Here is an 18,254-nt window from a genome sequence, read left to right as displayed (position 1 = left end):
TTGGGAACTCTTTGAATTCAGCACTGTTGATGGTGAATGCTTTGAGCTGTTGTGTGGCTGTGTGTGCTGCACACATTAGAACATATTTATGGCTTGGAAAGGGAATGGGACCAGAGGTTTCAGTAGCAGGTGTGCTGGGATGTTTAATGCAGGTGTTGGTATCTTGTGCATTGAAATGTGGGGCTCACTTGATGATGTCTTGAGCTAGAATGCTTTTAACTCACAGTAGTTCAGTGTGAGGGGAGAGGAAAAGGGATAGAACTGGGAAAAGGAAATTGCTAGCACTGAGGGATGGATGGATGGATGTGGGACTGCTTGTGTTCCATATCAAGTCAGGATTTATTCTGTCCATCAGGGGCCATACCAGGGGTGAATTACATTTTGGTAGGGTAAACTGACAGGAGACAAAGGACACAGAACAGGGAGACTTGACAAAGGTGCTGAGTGTAAGCTTTGTTAATATGGACAGCCATGCCATAAATATTAGCATCAGCTTGAAACTAGTTGAGATGTTTATTCCTACTGGGAGCAGAGGCTGCTCCAGCAGTTCCCTTTCATGCATAGAAAGATTTGTTCCTCAACAGCTTCTATTCATTTTCTCTCATGCCAGCACTGATTGTTATTTTAACTGAGGAATGCAGCTCTGACAAAACATCAGAGAACAGCAGTGTTCTGTGGTTTGTGCTTGGAAAATTGAAGTCTCTTCCTTATCAATAACATTTCTGTTAGGAGTTTTTGTTGTAAATGATACCATACAAGTACTTAGGAGTGTCTTCAGTGAGCCTAGGAGCTTAAGGTGGCTTGCAGGAGCTCTTCCCTAAAGCAGCTGTTGCACCCAGTCCCTCTTGTCTGTCTTACACAGCCTGAAATGTCCTCTTGTGCCAACCTAGCACAGTCTGTGGCCCTGCTCCCATCGTACCTGCTAGTCTAGCACAGTGATTTTGGTTTGCCACTCAGGCTCCTTGCAAGAGTAACCAGACATGACTTCTGTAGGTGAGAGCTGATTTCTGAGCTAGGTTACTGAGTGCATTCATTTTCCTTGTCTCATGTCTTCCCTGTCACTCTCAGAAGCACCAGCACTGCTTTTCTCCCAGATGTCTACTTCCCCAGTCCTTGCCCTTTCTCCATGAATATTCTGTCCTTACCTGTGGCTCTGTCCTGTGGAGTTGGAGCCAGAGGAGAATTCACTGCTCATGTTCAGCTGGTAGCAGCTCCTTCAGAATTTATACTGACTGCATAACTGTTCCCTGGGATTTATGGCTCCTTGTGGTTTCTTTTTGCAGCTCCTCTGCCCATGGATCATATTGAAAAGATGGCTGCGGAGTGTATGAAGGACCTGAATGAAGATGATGAGGAAGAAGCAGATGATGAAGACTTGGAGAGGGACACAGACCTGCTGGTATGCATAACACTGTTAGCAAAAAGGTTTGGTGTGTCTTTGTTGTTTGTCTGGGGACTTTTTAAACAGCATTTAGCAGAAGTGTCCCTTAGCTTTGTGGTGAGAAGCTAAAAATATTGCAGGAACATTCCAGTAGGGCAAAGGTTTTGCAGGATCCAGCCTTACCCAGGGCAAGAGACTTTCCTAACTAACATTCATGTGTTTGAGGGCCTTGGAGAGGTGAGGGGAGCAGCAGGAACCCTGTTCCATGTCAGCTGGTGAAGTATAGCCAGGGATATTCTTGGGGTGGTGTCTGTCACCATTTTGCTTCTGCCTCAAGCAGTACTTGGCCTGAGAGAAAATCCTTCTTCATTTCAGTGAGGGAGCTGGCAGGCAGGGTGTCAGTAGGGACACTTGGGAAATGCCAGATTTGGGGTCGAATCGTCTTTGTGAAGGTGCTTCAGAACTTGAGCTTCAAACTTTTGTGGTGGTCCTGGAGCTGCAGCATGGCTGTTGGGTGGGATGTGGCTTCCTGTTGAGAGCACAAGAGCCAGTATTTAGAAAAGCAAAAACCAGCAACACAAAAAGTGTGCTGGAATGGAACATGAGATGTTTCCACTCTTTGTTTGATTTCAAGGTCCACCCAAAGGTTTTGGAGCTTGAGACTCGGTTTTATTTTGTCTTTTGTGGAAACAGAAGGTGTAGAGAAGCCTTTTGTTGGCATTTCCTTTCACTCTAGGCAGAACTGCAGGAAGTTCTGGAGGAGGAGGGAGAGCCGGGAAGCTGTGAGGATGAAACGATAGCAATGGAGCCTTCCACAGCTGAAGCAGAAAAGGAGCAACCTGAGCTGCAGCCACAGGTAGGACAGAGCTCCATCTTCCTGGCAGCTCTGCTCAGTCACTCTTGTCATGCAGCTTACACAGGGGTCACCAACAAGGATCTAGAGAGTTCTTGTCCTCCAGGGAAGGGCAAGCTGCACTAGTGCTGTCTCCTCTGTGGAAGCCAGGGCCATACTAATTTGGGTGAGTTCTGTGCTTTGTTCAGAGGGGGATTTTTTGTCATGTTAGCGTAGAACTGAGGAGGTGAGCAGTTGGATTGAGGCATGCCTTGTCTCTCATTACACTGGAGCATGCAGACTGCATTCCAGGCTCCCAGAGTTGGTATCTTCCCTCTCAGGGTACTGAGCAGTGTGCTGAAGTTGTCACATTTGTTGTGACTCAGCATTTTCGATGCCTTTGGAGTTTGCCTCAGCAGCAGTAGCTTTCTCAGCTTCATTTGTTGATCCTCATGCCGTCAGATCCTTTACTGGGTTACTGCCACTTGTCTGTTGTGTGCTACAGATTGCAGAGCCCCTGTGCTCTGGGCCCATTAATAACTGGGTGTGAGGGTGTTGCTGCAGAGGTAATGGCACTGATTGTATCAGCAGCCATCTGAAAGGTCTCTGTGGCTGGGGAGTGTTTGCACGTAGCCACTCACAGCTTTGCTTCGGCTGCTTTTGTCACTGAACTAATTCCAGGCTGGAGGAGGAGGAGAAAGAGCTCAAGGGGTAAAGCCAGGCTGAAGAAGCCCAGAATGGAGCCAACTAGCATGTTTTAAACAGAAAAAGTAAAGTGTTTTGCCAAAATACCTCTTCACACCCTCTGTTGTGTGGTGTTTGAGAGGCTTTACTGTTCTTTTCACCTACTCCCTAGCCACATGGCTGCAGTTACCCTGTGGCTGTGAGGTTTCTGGATGTCTCCACCCATTCTTCTCCATTACACTTCTGAGAGAGAGCCCAGAGGTGGGTCCCGGGACTGCTGGGGCGGTACAAGAGCTCCTCTGTTTCCCAGCCTGCCCGCTGCTTGTGCCCACGGACAGGGGGGTGTGTGGAAGGGGAATATTTGTGTTTCAGTGCTGTGGGAAAACTCATAAGGTTGGATGAAATCAGCTTTCTTGATTTGTTTTATTATTTTTTCTGAGACCACCTCACTTCCTGCTGTTACCAGTGAGCTGCAGCAGACGATAGAGGAGAGGATTGAGAGCTACAGGACAGCAATTTCGAATGCAGAGCAGTCAGGGGAGGGTGCCAGAATACGCCGATACCAAAGAGGCCTTAAGGTAAGCTGGGTTCATCAGGTGTGTGAGGGAGGGGGAGGCAGAGGCAGCTCTCCAAAGTGTGCTGCAGATTCTTTCCAGATGTCTATGTGTGCATCTCTGGAAAGGGGGGAGAAATTCTGGAGTGCTGCCTTGAGTTACTTCACAAACATTTCTTGTTAGTTACTGCCAGTCTGCTGCAGCAAGTACCCACATCAAGTTTAACTTCAGATGCCCTTTGGGTTTGCTCCTGTTGAGTGTGGTTAGTGGCAGCTGGAGGCAGGGGCTGTGGTAAACACTGGTATTTTGAACCTTTCCCTTTAGATCTGAGGTTGACCTGTGGTGGCTGTTCAGTGTTACCTTAAGGGAAAGATTAGGAGCTTTCCTAACATCCTTCCAGCTCAGCACTGCTGCCTTCCACAGATCCTGACCTTGCACTTGGTTCTGTGAGACAAAGAAAGGTGGCACCTCTGCCTGATTCTGCTGGCTGTGCTAGGAAATGACCAGAAGAGGATTTTTCATGAAGGCAATTACAGATTGCAGGCAGGAGCCATTCCTTCATCTGTTTCCTTTCCAGCCAGGTGTTGTGCTTGTAGTGAGCTGGCAGTGCCTGGTGATCAGGGCTGTGCAGGCTAGCTTCCTTTCCCTCTGCTTTCAGCTGTCTCCTGCATCAGACAGCAGACAGCTTTGCCTTGTTGAGCAAAGCTTTACAGCTCAGCAGGTCTGCTGAGGGAAGAATGTGATGTCTGACTGGCTACCTGGTGTCTTGGGGTACAAAGGGAGCACGGGAGACCAAGCTGAGGGGAGGAGTGGGAGTGCATGAGAAGAAGAGATGTTTGTATGTTTCCACTGCCTGCCGGCTCTGGAAGGAATGAATGTGACTCTACCTGAGCTTTCAGAGAGCAAGAGGGATGGGCAAAGCAGCTCACCTCGTCCAGGAACAAAGCTTAGTGTGCTGCTTTCCCCTTCCTGTATTTCTCAGGGCAGGGAGTGTCCCTGAGCCTGGGTGGTGTAACTAAGGATAATAGACCTCTCAGTTCCTTAATCAGCAAAGCCACGTGCCAGCAACAGTGCAGTTATCTCTGGTGCTTGGTTACTGGAACCGGGAGCTTTCATCTGGGCCTTTCATTCCGTTTCTAGTTGGTCTGCCATCCTGCACATGGGAGAGAGCTCTATGTGGGCTGCTGCACTGAACTGAGCCCAAATCTCACAGGCAGCCAGCCCTAAATATCTCTGCCACTGTTGCTTAATCAGGTCAGACAGTGTCATGGCTAATCAGAAATAGCAGCAGCTCTGTTGGCATTTTATCCTCATTGTCTTTCTGTGGAAGATGACAAATTGCAGCTTTGGGTTTGGCTTAGTGCAGGATGCTCTTTGGTCTGTTGGTGGATGGTGCTCTTTGGTCTGGACCTCACAGCAGAAAATTCTGAGGAAAGTACTGGTTGTGGTTGGGGAATGAGCAGCAGCTAGCCTATGTTAGAGCATGGTGAAAGCTTCTGTGAAGATGATTAGGGGACTAGAACATCTCTCTTATGAAGACAGGCTGAGGGACTTTGAACATTTTTAACCTGGAGAAGATTGAGAGGGGATCTTATCAATGCTTATAAATACTTAAAGGGTGGGTTTCAGGAGGATGAGGCCAGTCTTTTTTTCAGTGGTGCCCAGTGACAGGACAAGAGGTAAGAGGCACAGGTCTGAACATAGGAAGTTCCATCAAAACATGAGGAAGAATTTCTTTACTTTGTGGGTGGTGGAGCACTGGAACAAGTTGCACATTGGAGGTGGTGGAGTTTCCATCTCTGGAGTCATTCAAAAGCCCACCTGCTCTAGGTGATCCTGCTCTGGCAGGGGGGTTGGACTAGATGATCTGCAGAGGTCCCTTCCAACCCCTATCATTGTGTGGTTCTTGCCATAGCTCAGCAGGTAAAGCTTATTTCCTGTGGTGGTGGTGAATGTGGTTTCTCATTACAGGAAGTGGGTGTTAAATAGGCACATCCATAGGCAGTGACATTCCAGAGCAGTGTGTTTTGTTTTAAAGACATAAAATCCATCTACAGTTACTATAAATGGCTTCCTTGGTGGCTTTGTGACAAAGCTGAGTGGACCACATCAGCTGTCTAGTGATTGTATCACAGAATGTTGGCAGCTGGAAGGGACCTCAAAAGCTCATCCAGTCCAACCCCCCTGCCAGGGCAGGATCACCTATACCAGGTCACACAGGAGTACATCCAGGCAGGTCTTGAGTATCTCCAGAGAGGGAGATTCCACAACCCCCCTGGGGTTCCAGTGTTCTGTCACCCTCACAGCACAAAAATTCTTCCTCATGTTTTCATAGAACTTCTTATGCCTCAGCTTCCACCATTGCCCCTTGTGCTGTCATTGGGCATCACCCAGCAGAGCCTGGCTCCATCCTCTTGGCACTCACCCTGCACATCTTTATAAACATAAATGAGATCGCCCCTCAGGCTCCTTCACTCCCCTAATAATTCTTGTGGCTCTGTGCTGGACTCTTTCAAGCAGTTCCCTGAGGTCCTTCTTGAACAGAGGGGCCCAGAACTGGACACTATACTCCAGATGCAGCCTCACCAGGGCTGAGTAGAGGGGGAGGAGAACCTCTCTTGACCTACTAACCACAGCCCTTCTAATCCAGCCCAGAATGGCATTGGCCTTCTTGGCCACAAGAGCACATTGCTGGCTCATGGTCAACCTCCCATCCACTAGGACCCTCAGGTTCTTTTCCCATTCACTTCTCTCCAACAGGTCAGTCCCCAACCTATACTGATCCAGGCAGTAGTTGAGGTGCTTGCAGTTGTGTTCTTTGGGTAGCAAGCCCTTCACATTGTGTGACTCTGGTGATTGGACACTTTTCCCTAGCACTGAAGTTGGCCTTGAGATAAAATAGGGGCTGAAGAGCAGAGATTTGCAGTGGTGATAGATAGGAGCATGTGTGGGGGAATGAATTGGTGTTTGTTTTATACTAGTACTGTGGTTGATAAAAAGCCTGTTGACTGCTGTTCTGTCTCTGCCAGACACTGGAGACCATGCTTGCAGCAGTGAAGAAAGGCAAGAAAATCAATGAGGAAGAAATACCACCTCCTGTTGCAACAGGGAAGAGTTCTGCTCACTTACCTCAAGCTGTAGGTGTGGAGCTAGAGCATTTAGGAGATTCAGTCAGTGTCCCACCAGAGAATAAAGCTGAGTCTTCTGGTGATGATAAGCGGATGACCTTTCAGGAGGAGCCAGTGCAGCATCTGGAATCAGAGTCTCTACAGGGTGATGCTGCATCTAGTCCTACAGTGGAAACAGGTACCATGATCTGACAGGAAGAGCAGTTGCATCACTGTTCTGGTGCTGCATCTGCCTTTGCTGCCTTGCAGCAAAGTTCTGCTTGTGTTGGAACTCCCTCCCGAGTGTTTCGGGCAGCTGTCAGTGGGTGGCTGAATTTCTGGTACTGGAATCAGTTGTTGCAACAGAGCTCTTACATGCACTGCATCAGCATCTTTCATTTAACTTTTCCTGTGCCTCAGTCTCTCCTTCAATGTTGTGACCTGGAATTCTACACTTCAAAGTGTTCTTGAGATACCAACTAAAAGACTTTGAAGCGGGGAAATATTGGGTGGTTAGAGTCATAGAATTGTTTGGGTTGGAAGAGACCTCCAAGATCATCCAGTCCAACCATCAACCCAACACCACCATGGCCATTAAACCGTGTCCCCAAGTTTCCTGAGCACCTCCAGGCGTGGGGACCCCACCACCTCCCTGGGCAAGCCTGCTCCAGTGCCTGACCACTCCTGCAGAAAAGAAATCCCTCTCAATCTCCAACCCAGATCTTCCCCAGCACAATTTCAGGCCATTTCCTTTTCAGCACTTTAATCTGCTGTTACATAGAATGCTTACATGGTTGTGTCTGGCAAGACTTGTCCAGGCTGGAGGAAAGAAGGACTTGTGTAAGATGGCTGTGTGATTCAGAGCAAAAGAGGACAAAGGCAAGGGTGGGATGCAAGAGGTGCACATCTTGTGTGCTCCAAGCCTCAGCATTGCTTTGTTCTCACAGATCAGAGAAGCAGCACACGAGCGTTACTGCTTGCAAGGCAGAAGGAGTACAAATTAGCAGCTCTGAAAGCCAAGCAGCAAGGGGACCTGGAGAAAGCAAAGGAATACATGAAGGCAGGCAAGGTAAGCACACAGATCCTGAATGCTGACCATAGCCTGGGCAGCAAGTGCCAGATACTCATTGTGGTACTGGCAAGTATTGCAGTCACTAAAATAAATCATCTGCTTTGTTTTGTTGTGTTTTTTTTATCCTGCATTAGAAATTTAATGTAGTCTTGGAAGCTCTGGACACTGGGCAGCCAATAGACCTCCAGAATATGCCTCCACCTCCTGAGGGTAAGGCTTGTCTTACAGAAGCCCTTTTGTAAGTCTCTGTGCTGTAGTGGTTTGATTCTGCACTTGATGGCGAACTGAAGATGATGTAGGTGTGAGGCTTACTGCATAATCAAATTTGAATCAAGGCTAACAAAGGAAAATGAGGTATCATTGTTTATGTTGTGAAGTTCAAGTAGGTGCTGATGACTGATACTCCTGGGTCTGTAGCTTTAGATATTGCCAGCCAGTATTTAAAGTAGAAGGGAAAGAAAGGTAATGACCCATGCTGACAGTTTACTGGCATATATGATGGTTGTGTGGATGGGCAGATGAAGAGGTTACCAAACAGATTGTAGTGCAGCAAAGGCTAATTCTTAAAGCAGGTTACTAACATTAAAGCAAATTGCTGACATTGTGCTGGGTTAGGAGCCAGCTGGATGGCCAGGCCCAGAGTGGTGGTGAATGGTGCCACATCCAGCTGGCAGCCAGGGATCAGTGTTGGGCCCAGTCCTGTTTAGTTTACAGAATACAGAATTAACCAGGTTGGACCTTCGAGATCCTCAAGTCCAACCTATCACCCAACACCATCTAATCAACTAAACCATGGCACTGAATGCCTCATCCAGGCTGTTTTTAAACACTTCCAAAGATGGTGACTCCACCACCATATCTTTATTTATGATATGGATGAGGGGATTGATTCCACCATTACTAAGTTTGCAGATGACACCGAGTTGGGAGCAGGTGTTGATCTGTTGGAGTTGCTCTACAGAGGGACCTTAACAGGTTGGATAGATGGGCAGAGTCCAAAGGCATGAGATTGAGCAAGTCTAAGTTCTACACTATGGCCACAACAGCCCCATGCAGTGCTACAGGCTGGGGTCAGAGTGACTGGAGAGCAGCCAGGCAGAAAGGGACCTGGGGGTGCTGGTTGATAGTAGGCTGAACATGAGCCAGCAGTGTGCCCAGGTGGCCAAGAAGGCCAATGGCCTGTATCAGGAACAGTGTGGCCAGTAGGAGCCACAGGAGTCATTCTGCCCCTGAACTCTCCAGTGGTCAGGCCACACCTTGAGTCCTGTGTCCGGTTCTGGGCCTCTCAGTTTAAGAAAGATGTTGAGACGCTGGAATGTGTCCAGAGAAGGGCAACAAAGCTAGGGAGAGGTCTGAAGCACAGCCCTGAGAGGAGAGGCTGAGGGAGCTGGGGGTGTTTAGCCTGGAAAAGAGGAGGCTCAGGGGAGACCTCATTGCTCTCTACAACTACCTGAAGGGAGGTTGCAGCCAGGTGGGAACTGGTCTCTTCTCCTAGCCAACAGTAACAGAAGGAGAGGACACAGTCTCAAGCTGCACCAGAGGAGTTTTAGGCTGGATGTGAGGAAGAAATTTCTTCCCAGAAAGAGTGAGTGGCATTGGAATGTGCTGCCCAGGGAGGTGGTGGAGTCACCATCCCTGGAAGTGTTTAAAAACAGCCTGGATGAGGCACTTGGTGCCATGGTTCAGTTGATTAGATGATGTTGGGTGATAGGTTGGACTTGATGATCTTGAGGGTCTTTTCCAACCTGGTTAATTCTGTATTCTGTCATTAAGATACTTGGATCCTTGTGAGAGAGGGAGGTTTTAGCAACAGGGGAGTATTTGGTCTGTGCAACTCAGTGTTTGAAACCATTCACTTTCAGTAGAGAGTTTTACTTACAGGATCTAAAGGACAGATTCTTTTATTTCCATAAACATGAGCTTTATGGCTCTGATTTTATAATGGTTACAAACTGCTCATCAAATGGCATTAAAGAGAAACTTCACCCATGATACAGTCCTGCCTTGGAAAGTGCAGGATTTTTGCAGGGGCTATTTTTGTAGTTTTCTGAGCTAAGCACTGTTACACCATGCCAGAAAGTTGGGGATCTGACTGGGTGCTGTCAGTTGCTTCCTTTTGGAATCATGCCTTTTGTTACTAGGGTATTTTAGTCAATTAGCAATGGTGTTCACTCTTCCCATCTGCCAAGATACCAAGTTATATTTTGAGGAGAGAATCCTTAGAATACTGGAACTGGGGTTTTTTTGTTGTTGTTGTTGTGGGGCTTTTTATTACTTGGGGGTTTTTATTTTCTTGGGTTTGGTTTTGGTTTGGTTTGGTTTTTTTCTTCTCCCCTCAGGCAGCACTAACCTAAATTAAATCAGTCTCTGAGATTTTCTGTTCTAAAGCATTTCTCTGATTAATGGGAGCCTTAGGCTTAACCTAGCCATGTAGATGCTGTTTGGAAGGCAGAAAGCGTCCAGGAAGATGGTATGATTAAATTGGTTTTCTGGGGGCCATCAGTTGACTTCTGCTGTTTGTGGAGCAGGCCGTGAAACTTCCTGCTTTCCTTGCTTTGCAGATCTTGAAAGCTTAAGGAACATGCAAGATGCATCCAGGCAAACGGTACCAGGTCCAGGGGGAAGTTCCCAGGATCTCACTACACCTGAACCTCAGCCCCAAGAAGCTGAAGGTAGGATTTCTGGTGTTCTGTAGCAAGCCATATAAAATAGCAGGGAGGGAGGGCACTTCCAGGTCTGCCTCATCCCACTGAACTGCAGCAGGCCTGAGCAAACCCAGTTCATGTTGCTGCTGCTGATCCCAGCTGTGCTTCTGCTCTGCACCAGTAATGGGAGCAGAGTTAATAAACTCTTAGGAGAATTGTCTTCCTAGGAAGATTTTGCAGTAATGCTTGTGTCTGCAGCAGGCAAGGAGAGGGGAGAGAGAGGCAACTTCATGTTCTGAAATCTGAATCCTGTGTCATTTCCTTGTCTGTTTGTTTCCAAGCTTCCCTGCAGCAGCCAAAGACAGTGCTGGAGGCCCTGCAGCAGAGGCTGGAGAAGTACAGGGCAGCAGCAGCGCAGGCCAGAGCCAGCGGGCAGGAGAGGAAGGGCAGGATGCACGACAGGATAGCTAAGGTAAAACAAACACAGGGGTGAGAATGCACCAGAGGATAGCCAGGGTAAAACATGGATGGGAGAATGTACGACAGGATAGCTAAGGTAAAACAAACACATGGGTGAGAATGCACCAGAGGATAGCCAAGGTAAAACAAACACAGGGGTGGGAGGATGCACCAGAGGATAGCCAAGGTAAAACAAAGACAGAGATGTGAGGATGCATGAGAGGATAGCCAGGGTAAAACATGGATGGGAGGATGCATCAGAGGACAGCCAAGGTAAAACAAACACACAGGGGTGAGAATGCACCAGAGGATAGCCAAGGTAAAACAAACACAGGGGTGGGAGGATGCACCAGAGGATAGCCAAGGTAAAACAAACACGGGTGAGAATGCATGAGAGGATAGCCAGGGTAAAACATGGATGGGAGGATGCACCAGAGGATAGCCAAGGTAAAACAAACACAGGGGTGGGAGGATGCACCAGAGGATAGCCAAGGTAAAACAAACACAGGGGTGAGAATGCATGAGAGGATAGCCAGGGTAAAACATGGATGGGAGGATGCACCAGAGGGTAGCCAAGGTAAAACAAACACAGGGGTGGGAGGATGCACCAGAGGATAGCTAAGGTAAAACACAGAGATGAGAGGATGCACCAGAGGATGCGCCAGTTAAGGTAAAACCAGGGGCGTGACCAAGCATGAGAGGATAGCCAAGATAAAACACAGGTGTGAGGATGCACCAGAGAATAGCCAAGGTAAAACAAACACAGGTAAGGATACACCAGAGGATAGCCAGGGTAAAACACGTGGGTGAGGATGCACTAAAGGATAGCCAGGGTAAAACATGGAATTGAGGATTCACCAGAAGATAGCCAAGGTAAAACACAGGGGTGTGACCAAGGTAAAACAAAGGGGTGTGAGCTGCCTGCAGCCAGCACAGCCTCTGCAGTGAGCTCTCTGGCAAGGTAGAAATCATTTGTGTATTGGCCTTCTGTTTGAAAAGAACTCCAGTGGGGAATCTAAACCATTTGGAGGAAGGAGAAATAGAGACAGTGCACATCTTAGAGCTAAATGCTCTGTGTCCTGCAGTGCTATCCTGGCTAAATACAGAGGATTGGTAATTTGCAGTCAGCTTCGTTTGGTGTCTTACTGAGTGCCTTTGATTACAGCAATACCAGGATGCCATAAGAGCCCATAAAGCAGGGAGGAAAGTGAATTTTTCTGAGCTACCTGTTCCTCCTGGTAAGTGTGCCTATCAAATGTCCTAACACCAACTCCTGCATATCTACTTGGCTCTGGAGGATTTGTGCAGGTATTGCTTCCTCCTCCAGTGGAACAGCTCCTCCTGTAAATAAATCACTATTGGGTGTAAAAAGGAAAATAAAGATCATTCTAAACAGTCCCACTGGAAGGGAGTAAGTTGTACCAAAACAGTCTCCCTCTCATCTTGCTTCCTTGAGCTGGCAGATACTAACTTGCTTCTGCTTGACCTTGGCTGCACTGCTTTTGTTGTGACTGGTATTAGCTTATCTGCTTCTGTCACTTGTCCCTTTTGTAGAGGGGGCAAGGGGGAGGCAGGGAGGGAGAAGCTAGTAGCTTCCCCATGTCCTTGGCCAGGGGGGTTCTTGTGCTGTAAATATTGTAAATACTGTCTATTTTGTACCTATTCATTGCATTCCATTGTAGATTGTAGCTTTGCTTGTAAAGACAGCTTTCATTTGCTTCCAGATGAGCTGGTCTGGCAAATTTAATGCCGGGGGGGAAATTTCAACCTGCAACACCCTTGCTGTAGAACGTGAGCCGTTCCTTGGTGAGCAGCATTTAGTGCTAGAGTAAGGGTCTCTCTGCTGCACCTCTGAACACAGGGACAACTCCTTCACTCCCCTAGCTGTCAGCTGCCTGTCTGTCAGCCATCACTGAAGGCCCACATGGTGTAAATGGCAGGCACCCACCAGGCAGTCGCTGAAGCCAGCAGTGGGGTTGCAGTGGACTGGCAGTGCACTCGTGTTCAGTGGTGCCAGCCTTGATCTCCCTGGAGACAGGAATGCAGCTGAGGAGTGGCTTACACCCCACACAGGGGCAGCAGCACAGGGAGCTGTGTTCTACTTGCATGTGTACCTCAAACTTTCTCTCCCCTTAGCAGCCATTCCTAGCTTTCAGAGCAATTCAGTCATCATTTCTTGGCACTCCTGCTGAGCCTAGCAACAAGACAGGAAGTTCTTCACAGAAAGAGATTGCCCATTGGAATGGGCTGCCCAGGGAGTTGCTGGGATCAACATCCCTGGAGGTGTTTCAGAAAAGACTGGATGGTCTAGTTGGTTAATTAGGGTTGGGTGATGGGTTGTACTTGCTGATCTTGGAGGTCTCTTCTAACCTGGCTGATTCTGTGATTTTTGTGATGCTGCAAATTGATGAGAGAAAGGTCATTAACAGGCCTGTTCCAGCAGGGACTGGGTCTGGGTTGTGTGCAGCTGACACTGAGCTGGTAGTGTGGAAGTGAGCGTTTATCTTGCCTCATCAGGCCTTCCTCCCATCCTTCAAAGGACACTCAAATAATGGAAGGAATTGTTATTCATCCACTTCCCATTTAACTGCTGTGGTTCTGCTTCACTTTGCAGCCTCTGCAGTGCAGTGGGTGTGCAGCAGAGGAGAGGCTTGGTGTGTCACCCAGTGCTGTGGTGGTGGTGTCTCTGGGGGGTGTCACTGGTTTTCTGCTGGCCTCTGTACCACCTGGGTGGGGCAGCAGTGAGAGGGGAAAGAACCAGCAGCTTCCGGAGCCCCTATTGTAGGAAGGATCTGGATGTGCTGGAGCATGTCCAGAGAAGAGCCACAAGGATGAGCAGAGGGCTGGAGCTGCTCTGCTATGAAGACAGACTGAGGGAGCTGGGGCTGTTTGGTCTGGAGAAGAGAAGGCTCTGAGGAGACCTAACTGTGACCTTCCAGTATCTGAAGGGGGCTACAAGAAAGCTGGGGAGGGACTTTTTAGGTGTCAGGTAGTGATAGGACTGGGGGAAATGGAACAAAACTAGAAATGGGTAGATTCAGATTGGATGTTAGGAAGAAGTTCTTCCCCATGAGGGCGGTGAGACACTGGAACAGGTTGCCCAGGGAGGTGGTGGAAGCCTCATCCCTGGAGGTTTTGAAGGCCAGGCTGGATGTAGCTCTGAGCAACCTGCTGTAGTGTGAGGTGTCCCTGCCTGTGGCAGGGGAGTTGGAACTGGATGATCCTTGAGGTCCCTTCCAAGCTTAAGAATTCTATGATTCTGGTACAGTTCCCTGTCCTTTTGTGCTGAGGAGGGAGGCAAAATTCTTTGGGGCATCTGGGAGGACCTCTGTCACCAAAGTCTTGAGGCTGTGAGATTTGCTGACTGGCTGCCCATCGTGCATGTTAGAAAACTCTGCTCTGGTATTGCATTGTTTTAGCATCATCCCTTTAAGCCTGGGTGTTTGTGAGAGATCTGATTGTCAGAGCACCCCTTGGACTTCCTCTAGCCAGTTTGTGGCCTTGGCCTCAGTCCAGTTAGACTGAGCACTGCAGAGTGTGAGGTGACAGATTGTAGGGGAAAGACACAGCATAGGTCTGATGGAACTCTGCTTCTCTCTGCCTGTTCTCCTCAGGATTTCCCCCTCTCCCTGGGGTGGCAGCAGCGGATGGTGCCAGCACAATAGCTGCTGTTCTGGAAAGTGCCAACAAGCTGGCAAACATGGAGGAGAATGATGAAGAGGAGGAGGTTGGTACTGCTTAGAAGGAGGTGGCAAAGTGCTGTCTCTTGTGGCATGCAGGGATGAGGCTGTTGCATTTGCAGTCAAGCAGGGGTCCTGAGATGAAACAAAGTTCCCAGAAGTCTGGGGAGTGCAGGATCTCAGCAGTAACTTCACTTTGCATTACAGATGCTATTGCAGGGTCCTTAAACCTGAAGCTGGCTCTCAGAGCTGCCTTGTATGTGGGGTTTATTTTCAAAGCAGATCCTGGGCACCCCTTTACATTGTTCCAAAGTGCTTCCATCTGTACTTTCATTCTGCATCCCAGTAGCTTCTGGGTTTGGATTTTCCTGGGCTCTTCAGCACTTCCTGCTTTTTGTCAGGCAGCAGCAGCCTTTAGGCCTTAGTTTGGTGTCTTTTTCTCTCTGGATTTGGTTGCTGATTTTTGTGCTTTCAGCTGGAGGACTTTTAGGGGAGAGACTTCCTGGAGGGTGGTTTTTCTGCATTCATCTGCTGGTGCTGGAATCACTGCCTGGTGACACATTTCCCCTGTCCTGCTCCAATGGAGGTTTGACACTTGCACAGGTCAAGGACCTGCTGGTGTGGCATGGGCCATAAACCTCCCCTAGTTAAAATCTGCTGTCTGCAATGTTCTGTTCCCTCCAAAAGTGGTGTCAGGAGGCTGATACAGTGACAGCCAAGGCTGCTGGTGCATGAGATGCTGTCCCCAGCTCTGGAATAGTCTGGATGCATCTAATGGGAAGTTCTTTCTGTTGTGCTAGAGTGAACCTCCAGCACAGGCCCCACTTGCCAAGAAGACAGCTCAGCTGCCTGGGAAGCCCACTCAAGTTGTTAAGCCAATTACAGTCCCATCTGCTGCAGCTGAGGAGAGCTCTCCTGAGCCTGTGAAACCAGCTACTTCATCCTCCACCCTGGACAAAGAGTCAATGGATCAGCTCTCTCCAGCTGGTAAGGGGAAGTGGTCATCACTCCCAGTGATCCAGGTGCACGGTGCTTGCACTAGCTGTTTTCTGCACCTTAGCAAAGTCTCCTTTTCATGGTGTTAGAAATGAGGCTGTGAGTGTGGCACAGGAGCCCCAGGGCCTGTCTGCTGGAGGGCACATCCAGAGCAGCCACACAGCTTTACTTCACAGAGGCAGCATGTGTCATTATAAGGGTGATGGGGTTTTTAATGAATTTTGATGTGACCAGTGTGTTGATTCATCATGTTTAACTCTGCTCACAGTAGAACTCTCATTAGAGTGGACAGCTTGCCAGGGTGAATTATTCATTGGTCTAAAGCAGCTTCCTACATCCAGCAGTGGTTTCTGCCTAGTGCTTTACCCAGGGCTCTCAAACTGCTGTACAGGCCTAGTCCTGTTGCTAAGGTAACTAAACAGTTGTCTATACAAGATGAATTGTCCAGGTAGTGAGGGACAGCCCCCACCTCAGTGTGATTTGGGCACACTGAGCACTGTTCAGGCTTTCACTGGTTCTGTTGTCATCTCTTGACTCTAATCCCATCCTTAGTCCATTCTGCCCTGGGTGGTTCCCTCGGGGTCAAGCAGAGCTGCCCGAGTGGCTGATGCAGAGTGCAAAGGCATTTCACAGTACCACTGGGATCAGATCATAACTCTTCCCTCTAGAAAATGCCATTAGTTGCTTCATAAAAACCACTCAGACACAGCAGTTGTCCATTTTGCCTTTGGAAATCAGGAATCATTGAGAGTTTTATTTTGGGGACTTTTAGCTGATGTAGCAATCTCTCGAGTGACTTGCCCCAGACTTGTGCTCTCTGCAGTCTCTCCTTAGTGTTTTAAGTATTTTCAGATAGGACTACTAGATGCAACAAGAACATGCAGAGATTGATACCAGCATGACTGCCCAGGGAGCTTGTGAATGCTTCCTCCCTGGGGGTGTTCAAGGCCAGGTTGGGTGAGGCCTTGAGCAGCCAAGTCCAGTTGACAGGTGTCCCTGAGGTCCCTTCCAACCTGAGCCATTCTGTGATTTTCACCACCAAATGCCAGTACCTCACTCCTGTGGAGCTGTATTTCACTTGCCAAAGTGCATTCTGTGATCCAAGTGTTACCTTCTCCAGAACTACCAGGTGCAGCTTACAGCTGCCCACAGCTGATAAATCAGCTGTAATAAACCCTGGCTTTTCCTGCTTGGAGAATGCAGGGTGTAGAGAGGCGTGGGAGTGGAGCACTTGCACTTGAGGCCTGTATCAGTAAGGCCAGGGAGCCAAGATCTGTGGGATGAGTGGCTTTGTTCATATGTTCTCTGCCAGTACCTGTGTCCCAGCCTCACAGAGCAGACTGGGGGCTTTTTCTCAGTGCAGTCTGGCCTAGCTGCCTTGTCTAATTAATTTGGTTGTGGCTGATTGGGCAGGTTGCTTGCAGCAGCAGGAGAGCAGGCTCCTCTGCAGGGACAGGAATCATTTGATTGTCACCTGCCAGCAGTGAAGGTGGTGTGAGAGTCACTGGTAGTATTTGGCTGGTGCAACCATGAGTCTGGAAAGGGCTGTAAGCAGCTTCTGCTGTACCTTTTCCTGAGGCAGCTGCAGAAGAGACAGGCTGCACTGACCTGCTACAGTGTAAGGTGATCTTCTTTGAATTGTGTGGGTGTCCTTGCTGTTTTGGGAAGGAAAGAGGACACTCAGGAATTAGTAAGGAACTAAGATGTCAAGAAATTACAGATAAGTGGAGGTGATGTCTGAATGTGCCTGCACATGGGCTCCTCTGGGGTTTTTCAGACAGGTCAGGGCAGAGGTGAGAAGAGTACAGAAGATGCTGATAATATTCACTGCCTTTTAGAAGGTAACATGTCAAGCTAGAAGTTGGAATTCAGCTTCTGCTTTGGACCAGTCAGCTGTACTGGAGTCTGTCTTCTGTCTGCAGTTGCTCTTGTGACACTTGTGAGGTGCTCTGATGAAGGATGCCAGGACAGAAGGAAGTTTGGTTCTTGTTCCGATAATTGAAATCAAAACTTGCCCAGAAGCAATTCAGTGCAGTAAGGAAATGCCCTGGTTTGATATCTGTACCCTTACTGACCTCTGTGTGACTGCAACCTCAAGGTGATAAACCTGTCCCAGGGGCAGGGCAGTGTCACATGAGGGAGGGTTTTTATGCAACTGTTTTTCAGCTAAAGAGCAGCTGGAAATCCTGGAGAGCAGAAAGAAGCAGTACATGAAGGCAGCTGTCAAAGCAAAGAAGGAAAACAACCTTGAACAAGCTAAGATGTATCTCAGAACAGCAAAGAGCCTTGACCTAAGGATTGAGCAAGCAAGATGTGGGAAACATGTTGATCTTTCCAAGGTGAGTAGGGCTGTTGGTGTTCTGCTGTTTCATGTTCTCAGACATCTAAGGGCTTGCTTCAAACAGTGACTGATTTCATCAATGTTTCCTGACAAAAGTTAGCTTCCCCAAGTGACAAGTCTGGATACTGAGCCCTGAAATTCCCTCTCTGTTTTGGTTTAGTTTTTGGGTTCTTTCCTCTGCTGCTCCTCAAGTGTGTCACATTTGGGGAAGATTTAGTGTCCCTGTGGTTTTCTATGGCACAGCTAAACCACACACTTCAGAAGTGTTCCTTGGACTTTAACTCTGAGTGCTTCTCTGAGCTTTGTCTGAAGGCCATTGTGGGGTGCAGATCAGGTGCATGTGGTACAGTGATGGCTGTTTTCCCTGGGTATTGGGTAGATGGGGAAATCAGACTGCACCCTAATAGCTCTCCTCACCTGGGGAACCAGGCCTGGAAGGCTACTTGCACTTTCGTGACCTAAGCAGTTGTGAGGCAGTGATGTAAGTGTGGTTGGGTTGGAAT

The 18,254-nt window shown here is 48.5% G+C and overlaps 1 protein-coding gene across 2 annotated transcripts in view; it reads left to right on the top strand.

Moving 5' to 3' along the window:
• CC2D1B (coiled-coil and C2 domain containing 1B) overlaps positions 1-18,254 on the top strand; it is a 38,856-nt gene that overhangs the window by 6,424 nt on the left and 14,178 nt on the right. For both annotated transcript variants that reach the window (XM_068140600.1, XM_068140599.1), the window contains 12 exons: positions 1,284-1,399; positions 2,118-2,237; positions 3,338-3,475; positions 6,481-6,757; positions 7,506-7,627; positions 7,765-7,840; positions 10,192-10,302; positions 10,617-10,747; positions 11,900-11,972; positions 14,349-14,461; positions 15,215-15,401; positions 17,577-17,749. In XM_068140600.1, coding sequence (XP_067996701.1) covers positions 1,284-1,399; positions 2,118-2,237; positions 3,338-3,475; positions 6,481-6,757; positions 7,506-7,627; positions 7,765-7,840; positions 10,192-10,302; positions 10,617-10,747; positions 11,900-11,972; positions 14,349-14,461; positions 15,215-15,401; positions 17,577-17,749 — 1,637 coding nt within the window. The remainder of the gene's footprint in view (positions 1-1,283; positions 1,400-2,117; positions 2,238-3,337; positions 3,476-6,480; positions 6,758-7,505; positions 7,628-7,764; positions 7,841-10,191; positions 10,303-10,616; positions 10,748-11,899; positions 11,973-14,348; positions 14,462-15,214; positions 15,402-17,576; positions 17,750-18,254) is intronic.

Source organism: Melanerpes formicivorus, unplaced genomic scaffold (assembly GCF_026170545.1).
Source record: "Melanerpes formicivorus ecotype bairdi unplaced genomic scaffold, bMelFor1.0.p_v2 SCAF_7, whole genome shotgun sequence".
Classification (NCBI taxonomy): domain Eukaryota; kingdom Metazoa; phylum Chordata; class Aves; order Piciformes; family Picidae; genus Melanerpes; species Melanerpes formicivorus.
The sequence above is the reverse complement of the archived record's forward strand: the minus strand, read 5'-3'. Positions and strand labels throughout refer to the sequence as shown.